At 35.9% G+C, this 9,617-nt stretch overlaps 1 protein-coding gene across 22 annotated transcripts; it reads left to right on the forward strand.

Annotated features, from left to right (window-relative positions):
- The first annotated feature begins 1,270 nt into the window (after positions 1–1,270).
- On the forward strand, positions 1,271–7,707 carry LOC137821018 (potassium transporter 2). 22 transcript variants are annotated; one of them, XM_068625411.1, is made up of 11 exons: positions 1,271–1,780; positions 3,055–3,170; positions 3,272–3,429; positions 3,584–3,818; positions 3,898–4,140; positions 4,219–4,272; positions 4,459–4,719; positions 5,410–5,462; positions 5,588–5,705; positions 5,929–6,183; positions 6,420–7,707. In XM_068625411.1, the coding sequence occupies exons 3-11, from the start codon at positions 3,391–3,393 to the stop codon at positions 7,535–7,537; spliced, it is 2,376 nt and encodes a 791-aa protein (XP_068481512.1). In that variant the 5' UTR covers positions 1,271–1,780; positions 3,055–3,170; positions 3,272–3,390; the 3' UTR covers positions 7,538–7,707. The 22 variants fall into 22 exon arrangements, with proteins under 22 accessions (XP_068481512.1, XP_068481517.1, XP_068481510.1 ...); XM_068625416.1 differs by lacking the exon at positions 1,271–1,780 and adding an exon at positions 2,301–2,481 and having other exon boundaries at positions 3,320–3,429; XM_068625409.1 differs by lacking the exon at positions 1,271–1,780 and adding an exon at positions 2,305–2,481.
- The last annotated feature ends 1,910 nt before the right edge of the window (positions 7,708–9,617 follow it).

The following is a 9,617-nucleotide window of genomic DNA, read 5'->3' on the forward strand; positions in this document are numbered from 1 at the left end:
ACTCAAGCATAGGGGCAAATGTACTATTAGTAGCTCGAGGCTAGTCCATACTCGAACCTTTGGGCACTTCGTCCTATCGACCTTTCAACTTAACGAATTACATGAATCACAACCAATCGACCTTTCAACCTAACTGTCAAAGTTGTGATAACAATTAATGTCAAAGGGAACCTAATTATCCCTCAAAATCATGATTAAGGGAATATGAACCTAGCATGGTCCTCCCCTATTGGTAGAGGTCCAAAAAACAATTATAAATAGGTAAATGTCTTTGAGATGAGAGGTAATGAACACTTAATCATTGACACGTCTCTAATATAAAATTGCACTTGATTTGAGTGTCAAAGTGTTATTACAAGTATCTTGTCTAAGTTTGAGAGACCCCGTAGTCTAAAGATGCGAAGATACCAAGATTAAAAGACCAAGTAGATTGAAGGTGTAAAGACTTTGAGATAATAATCTAAAAGACATCGTGTAGAAAATTTTCGATCTTAAAAAAATACTACTCATTTTTTTTATGCTAGGAAGTGCTTGCACAAAAGAAAGAGATGGTAATGGGCAATGAGAGTTAAAAATGTTGAAACCTTATGAGTTGAAGTTGTTGTGATCAATATTTACTTTGAAGCTGGAAAAGTCTTTTCTAACTAGACAATTTAATACATTTATTAAGCATGGAAACTCACTTGAAAGTCGAAGGTGACCTATGCATGGTGTAAGGACCTTGTCATGTCTTTTTTTGGGGGACTAGTGTGACCCTTCACTTTTTGCTATAAAGCCTGATTAGATATTTGTTGTTGGATTTAGCTTATACTAAAAGATATTTATATTTTTGGAGAAACTCTATTTTCACACTTTATGTATTTTTTTTAATAATTTCAACTAAGGGTGAGAAAAAACATTCATTTTACTCCCGTGCTATTCATTATGTAGTTGAATTTTTTAACAGTTAGTGTTGAAAAACAAAAACAAAACATTTCACTAGCTGTAAACGACAGTGACAGTGTCATTATGGCAGTGTACATCCTTATCAAGGGAATGTACATCCCTCCTCTGATTCTAGTCACGTTCTACTCTCTTTACAAGCCAAAAAATAATAGTAATTTTTTGTTTTGTCCACCATAATTTATTTGGCGACATTCGTCACTGTCGGTTGGTAGAGAAAATTAACAGCCTCAGTCTCCAATCTTGTTCGTTTAATCTAGAACATAACAGTGCCTCTACCATTGTCTCATCCTTCAACCTTAAAAAATAACAAAATAAAATTCTCTGCAATTCGGCATGGGATGTATCTGTCCCTTTTGGTTGGAGTGAAAAGTGGCACCATTAAACATGCACATACACAAGTAAATGATGTATCAAGGTAAGGTTTGATTCGTTTCATGGATTCGTTATCATCTACCTCTCAAAATTCCCACGTGGCACATGCGTTGCACCATGATATAAATATGAGATATATTCATATAACTCACTTTAGAAAACGTGTTGAGTGAAGTAGTGATTTTCACGAGCAGAAGTTAGGACTTTGGGACGATGCTAGATGCTGCGTGATCCCATTCCGTTCCCATATTGACGTGATTGAAAGAAAGGTATAAGGGTCAAAAAAGTTGATTTGGGTGAATGCCAAAAAGGATAAAGTGACTCAAAAAGAGCATAGCACATAGCCATCTTGGTTGATTTGTTGTAAGGACGGAAAAGATTGGCATTAATGTCTCCATAAAGGAATTGTAAAAATCCTGGACTTGGGTGGTGGAGAAAGTGAGGAGCACGTTCAGTTGTTCAGGTACCATGACCTTTCAAAATGTAGCATTTATAGTGATGCACATGCCTTTGCTTTCTCACTCCACCGTGCTCACTGCAGCATTATGGTCCATTCTCTCCTTTTTTCCAAATTTAGTTTCTTAGACACTAATTTCACTCTTTCTTTTTTAACCCCATTTGGCTTCCTCTCACCTCTTTAAAACTTCGTTACTTGAAATTCTGATTCTTCATTATATGTTTCCATCTAGATGTGTGCTTGCATATCAGTTGAATCAGACAACAAGAAAATTCAAAAGAAAATTAAATTTAACGTTACAAAACGGGAAATCAAACATACTATATAATTCATCAGTTAAAACTTTACTCTATTTTTTTTTTTATATATTGATAGCCTAATTTTTTTGTAACTGAGTCATCACTGATCTGGCTGCTTTATCTGGTAACGGACTAAAGGAGAATTTGAAAGGGTAGGTGGGTGGGGAAGTATGAATTTTGAAAAGATGTGTAGTGGATAAGTAAAATGACGTAAAAACCTAACATGAAGAAAAGAGAGTTGTGTTACATAAATTAGGTGAGGGAGAAGGTGAGGGAGAAGGGAAGGGAAATCAAAAAAAGATAAGTGATCCTTCAAATTGGGTTGATTTGGGGCAGGGGTTTGGACTAGTGAACTTGTAACTGTCGCTAAATCACGTGATCATGCTTTGTGTCAACCTCATGGGGACGGTTGGCTCATTATATTCTTGTTTTTCTTTTTTCCTGCTTCTGCTGTGACTTTATGTATCCATTCATCATAATAATTGACCGCAAAATTATCTTCTTTTTGTTCTGTCTTCATCTCCATCATTGTCCCAACTCCATATTTCTGTTAGAGATTTAATTTCCTAAGGTGCTTCCTTTCTCTCTAAGGCTTAATCATTCCTGTTGGACTTACCAGCTAATAGTGAAGTGTTTGTTTTTATTATCTCTCCATGGTCCAGCCACACCAATGGAAATTAAATGGGTAGAAGGTAAAATTAAAAGAGAAAGCAAAAAGGCAAATGATAAAATAAGGTGGCACATGATACAACTGGTTATTTGAATGATTGTGTGTGGGATGTATGAGATGCACTTGCTGCTTTCTTTCCTTGTATGGTTCTAGCTCCAGTGTATCTGACTAACACAACCTGTGGATTCTTTCACCACAAATATTTTTCATAATGCTATTTTTTTAATCTCTTACCTTTTTTTCTTCTGCACTATTTCCTTTGAATATATTATTATATGGAATTGTGATTTAATGGAAAAATATTATCTTAGGAATACTGCTTTTTGGGTTTCTTCTGCCCTTCTTAAGTTTTGAAGAAATAAAAAATTGTGCCCACTGTTCAGGGAGATTTGACAGAGATATGGATGTCATGTGAGTTTATCCAAAAGTGAGTGAATGTCTTCCTTCTTCTAATCACCTCTGATTGTGGGCACACAAGATGGGTGGTTGTAATTGTTGGTCTGAGATTCCTTTATTCTCTTGTTTCAGAGTGCAAGTTCCTTCGTTTTATGTAACATAGGTGGTGCTGTTGCACAGGGCAGATCTGCAGCTACAAGTGTGCTTAAAGCTGATACCTTCTGCGTGGAGATCATTCAGAAGTGAAGCTAATGGATCTTGAATCCAGAAAGTGTTGGGATACCTCAAAGGTTAGTGCATTAACTTGGAAAAACTTTGCAAAAACAAAGCATGAAACGTTTCATACTGTATGTGGTTTCTTCATTGGCTGATAAGGGACTGCTGGACATAAAATTTTAGTTCAAAATGAATACTAAAAGAGTAAGATGCCAACTTGCATTTCAGAAGGACTCTTGGAAGACTATTATGCTCTTGGCCTACCAAAGCCTCGGTGTGGTATATGGGGACTTGAGCATTTCTCCTTTGTATGTTTACACGAGCACATTTGCGGAAGATATTGAACATTCAGAGACCAATGAAGAGATTTTCGGTGCCCTTTCTTTTGTATTCTGGACTCTGACACTGGTGCCACTATTCAAATACGTCTTTGTAGTTCTTCGAGCTGATGATAATGGAGAGGGTAAGCATTTGAATGAAAATGAGGGAAGCCGATATGCCGCTTCAGCTCTTTTTTATGGTTTTCTTGCATGGTTCTGCAGGGGGTACATTTGCTCTATATTCCTTGATTTGTAGGCATGCCAAAGTTAGTCTCCTACCAAATCGACAACATGCGGATGAAGCGCTTTCTACATATAAGATGGAGGAGCCTCCAGAGAAAGATACTTCTAGATTTAAGATGGTACTTGAGAAATATAAGGGCTTGCATACGGTTCTCCTAATCGTGGTTCTTCTTGGGACTTGTATGGTAATAGGGGATGGAGTACTTACCCCAGCCATTTCTGGTAAGATTCCACCTTATTAACCATATTTTATACAAATATTTTCTTATCAATTCCTTGACTGGCCATCCATTTGTGTAGTTTTCTCGGCAGTATCTGGTCTTGAGGTATCTATGTCCAAGAAACACCACCAGTGTAAGTTTCACTAATGTCATTCTCTGTATTTCTATTGAAGTTTGAAAAAAAAATGAAGTAGTGTGTATCTGTTTAGAATAAAATACTTAAAAATTTCACTCATAGCTTATCATAATTGTTGAAATGGTTAGTTTGCAGGATTTCTTCCTTGTTTTTGTATTTGAACCTGTTGATATGCGTTTGCAGATGCTGTGATTCCCATCACTTGCTTCATACTGGTTTGTTTGTTTGCACTACAACACTATGGTACACATAGGGTGGGATTCCTTTTTGCTCCAATTGTGTTAGCATGGCTGTTGTGCATCAGCACCCTTGGATTATATAATATATTCAAATGGAATCCACATGTATATAAAGCTCTTTCTCCATATTATATGTTCAAGTTCTTGAAGAAGACAAGGATAAGTGGATGGATGTCTTTGGGTGGAATATTGCTGTGCATAACAGGTAAATATAGAAAATTCATATATATGGTTAAGTATAATATCTTGGACGGTACACCTGCATAACATATTCATTAAATTCCAAAGTGTGCCTATCTACAAAAATACATATGTTGTGTAGTTGTTGTCTTTTCTGCAACCTCCTGGTAAAAAATTATGATTAAATTAAGAGATAGAGTTTGTCTAGAGAAACTTCTGCATATGTACTTCTAGGAGAACAAATAAGAAAAAAAATGAAAGAAATTTATCTACAAGTTAAAATTAACTTGTATACAAGTAAAAAATAAGAATGAACCTTCTACAAATTAGCTTATGTATAAGCTACTTTTAATTTGTGGAGAAACCCATTTTAATTTTTCTTTCTGTTTTCTTCTAGAAATACGGACAAGTTTGCCAAATCAGATTCAGATTAATTTCTATGTGAACATTTACCTTTGAATAAACTCTTCTCTTGTTATTTTAGTAAGACTTTTGAATCGATTCAGGATGCTCCTCCAATATTATTCCCCTAAAAATATTCAACGGCATGGTGTTATTTACATAAACAAATTTAGTTTACTTTCATTATAATCAAGCAAGAGATATGACCCCAATAGATTTGGTTTTTTCGCGGAGCGTTGTAAAGTATCTATGGTTGCTTCAACATGATGTTGTTTAGCACATGAAGGAATTCTTATGCTGACCTTGTGTGCAGGCTCAGAAGCTATGTTTGCTGATCTTGGCCATTTCTCATATATGGCCATTCAGGTTGGTTAATTCTATTTTCACATTTTCTATTTCCCTACTTCTTTCCTGGAATATTGACAGCTCTTATGGGCCTGGAAGGTCATTTTTAACCAGGAAAAGGTCTTCTAACAGTTTGTCATGTGCAGACTGCATTCACCTTTCTGGTATATCCTGCGCTTATATTGGCATACATGGGACAAGCTGCTTATTTGTCACATCATCATGATTCTGAACTACAAATCAGTTTCTATGTCTCAGTTCCAGGTATTCCTTGTCCTAGCTCACTTTACAATTATTTTCTAGTCTGAAGGTGGTAAAATTGGAAGGAAGCCACATAAATAGCTAGGTGGAAAAACTCCTGGCAATGTGGTTGTATATATGAACTTATCTATAATGCCTTTGTTAGTTTCCTGGAAGTATGTATATGATTGTCCTTGCTTGGTATAGAGCATATTATAGAAAACATTATACAATGTTTTGGCTGCAGAAAGTGTGAGGTGGCCAGTGCTTATCTTAGCTATTCTAGCTTCAGTTGTGGGAAGCCAAGCAATCATCAGCGGAACATTTTCTATCATAAACCAGAGCCAATCTCTAGGTTGCTTCCCAAGAGTCAAGGTTGTTCATACATCTGACAAGATACATGGTCAGGTCTACATTCCTGAAATTAATTGGTTACTAATGATCCTCTGTATAGCTGTGACCATTGGATTCAGGGACACAAAACACATGGGAAATGCTTCAGGTAACTGTTACATTTATGCAACACTGACTGAATCATGGTTTTTTCTTTTTTACAAAGCATGAAATTTTCTTTCCACTATCATAATTTTTTATGCTAGATCCTTGGGGTTTACCCTACTTATTGTTTACTCTTAACATTTACTTTCCCTAGGTGAATTGGAGATTTCTTGATTTCGGAGACATTAGGTATCTTGTGTTAATTAGAATGACATTTAAATCAATCTTTATTCGGTGCAGGATTAGCAGTGATGACTGTGATGCTGGTAACGACATGCCTTACTTCGCTGGTAATCGTAGTTTGCTGGCATAAACCCCCCATAGTAGCACTCTGCTTCCTGTTGTTTTTTGGCTCTATTGAACTGCTCTATTTCTCAGCTTCACTGACAAAGTTTTGTGAGGGTGCCTGGTTACCTATCCTTCTGGCCCTCTTCCTCATGATTATAATGTTCCTTTGGCACTACGCAACCATCAGAAAATATGAATATGACCTTCACAACAAGGTATCACTAGATTGGCTTCTAGCCTTAGGTCCTAGCTTGGGAATTGCTAGAGTTCCAGGAATAGGACTAGTGTTCACTGATCTCACAGCTGGCATCCCAGCAAACTTCTCCCGCTTTGTCACCAACCTCCCTGCATATCATCGCATCCTTGTTTTTGTGTGTGTGAAATCAGTGCCTGTCCCTCATGTTCCTGCTGCTGAGAGGTATCTTGTGGGGCGTGTGGGACCTCCTGCTCATCGGTCCTACAGGTGTATAGTCAGATATGGATATCGTGATGTTCATCAAGATGTTGATTCATTTGAGTCTGAACTGGTAGCAAGGCTTGCAGATTTCATCCAATATGATTGGTACCGGAGTAGGAGGAGTAGCATGAGCATTGAGGATGATGTCTCAAACTCTAATGAATCATCAAGTCACAGACTAACTGTTATTGGAACAACTGGTTTCTCCATCCAACCAGGATATGAGAGTGGTGGTGAGAGTATACAGCAAGCTAGTGTATCTGTTGGGTTCCCTACAGTTCAAAGTGTGACTGATGTTATTGAGATGGAACCAACAGTGAATGAGAGGAGAGTGAGGTTTGCTATTGACTATGAGCCTGAGGGTGATGCAAGGTCTGAGGTGGGGGTGCAAATGCAGGAAGAACTGGAAGATCTTTATACTGGTCAAGAAGCTGGGATTGCTTTCATTCTTGGACATTCTCATGTAAGAGCAAAGCAAGGCTCATCTGTCCTAAAGAAATTGGCACTTAATTATGGATACAATTTCTTGAGAAGGAATTGTAGAGGCCCTGATGTAGCACTTAAGGTCCCCCCAGTTTCTCTTTTGGAGGTTGGCATGGTTTACATTGTGTAGAAATATCTAACTTGTAATTATTCCTTTTTTTGTTGTCTTTCTTATAGAGACACAGGCTTCAATGCCAAAGCAGTGTGCAGTTTTCCAAGGATTTTGTGAATCGGACTGAGGGGTGACTCTACCCTTAAAATTTAACGTAATTTATATAGAATGCTTTCATTTTTTTTTTCTCTCTCCCAGACCAATCTTTATAGAAGACTAGAATGCATGACAGAAAGTTTGCATAGATATATGCTACCATTCCCTGTTTTTTTATGTTTACACGGATATATTTGTAGAAAAGGAAGGGTTAGAAAATGTGTATATATATATATATATATATATATATATATATATATATATATATATATATATACTGGTATGACCGAACGGTCAACACCAGACTCGACTCCCATAATCGAGCCCATCGAATGACATGTTCGCGTAGGACGATCGACACCCTCGGTTCATTAACGCTCAATCAAGGTCTGCAAAGCTAAACCATCATTATGAATTAGGTAATACACCTCTAAGTACGACCCACCTCATTATTCCGGTCCAATAAGGTAAGCCCAATAAAGTAATATAAATAGCGCATATTCAAAGAACAAGTCATTAATTACTATACACATCCGAGTGCCGAGCGTCCTTTGTTGCCTTGAGCGTCGGAATGTCTTTTGCAGGTACCTCATTCGGCATTCTCCAGAAGTTGTAGGAGGACGAAAGGAGTAAGTTGAAGTGCAGACTGACCGACTGAGAGAAGGAAGAAGACGAAGCCAATAAATAGTTTTCTAGGTCCTATCTACTTAGCCGAATTAATATATATATATAGTGATGAAATTCTATATATATATATATATTGATTGAAAGAATTTCATCAACTTGTTCATCTATTTGACATCTTGTTTGTGTATATTAATTATTATTTGTACTTTAAGTTGTTGAATATATTGTTTTTTAATTCTTAATTTTTTACTTTTAGTTTAAAAATAAAATAAAATACAAATACAAATTCTAAATTATTGAAATTTAAAAGATAAAAATATTTTTTTAGACACAACTTCAAGCAAATAAATACAAAAATAAAATAAATCAAAATCATATTAACCCATAAACAAATTCTTATTATTGATGATAAATGATAGACCCACTTTAGAATTTTATGAATTGAATTTTGTGAAAGTGGATTAAAATTGTGAAAATAAAAGCCAGCAAACATTAATATTCCATGGTGTATCCTAGGTGGCCTTTAGCCAGATATTTTACTTAATAATAAGAAACAGGAATTACACTATTAGGTGGCAAAATAAGAGATAAGAGAGTTAAGCAATAGTTCATCAACGAACAAAAATATATACAATATAGCCAACATGAATAAATCATCCCAACCTTATAATAATCAAATTAGGCTAAGCAATCAAACACTAACTAATGCTTTCAAAATGACAAATATGAGGATGAAAAACATAATAGCTGCTACTAGCAAATCATTTTTCACTCTAAACCTCTAATTAGTTATTTAATCTTAAAAACCAAAAAGCAATTATGCTAAACTTGTTGACTAAAAACTAACTTATACTTGGTGTAAGAATGAAACCCAATAAAAAAACATGCAAAAGAAATTTACATATTCTATAGATTCATCACAATTTTTTTTATTTCCATTTCATTTGTTTTAACCAAACATTACATTAAAGATGCAACAGGTGCATCATATTTGGTTAGTCCTCAAACCCAATGAATTGGTTGGTCCCAAAACCACCAAATGCTGCAGACTCAAACCGCGTTCCAGCCTAATATCCCTGTATAACAGTTGTTTGATCTTCATTTCTCGAACTGTGTGATATCTGCAGCAAGTCAATCTCTCTACGCTGCCTTCGTAATGAATGAATCAATAAAGGAGACAAGTAAAAAATACTGTATACCACACTCTTAGCAACTGTCTTGCGGTCCAATCAAACTATTTCTTATCTATTAATCTCTCTTAATTACCATTCTATAATTCTAATAATAATGCTTCCATGAATATGAAAAAGGTTGATGACTACTGGTATTAGGGGGAAACACAAGGTACCGAGTATGTATCTGGAACTTTCATCAT

The sequence above is a fragment of the Phaseolus vulgaris genome, chromosome 9 (genome assembly GCF_000499845.2).
Source record: "Phaseolus vulgaris cultivar G19833 chromosome 9, P. vulgaris v2.0, whole genome shotgun sequence".
Classification (NCBI taxonomy): Eukaryota; Viridiplantae; Streptophyta; class Magnoliopsida; order Fabales; family Fabaceae; genus Phaseolus; species Phaseolus vulgaris.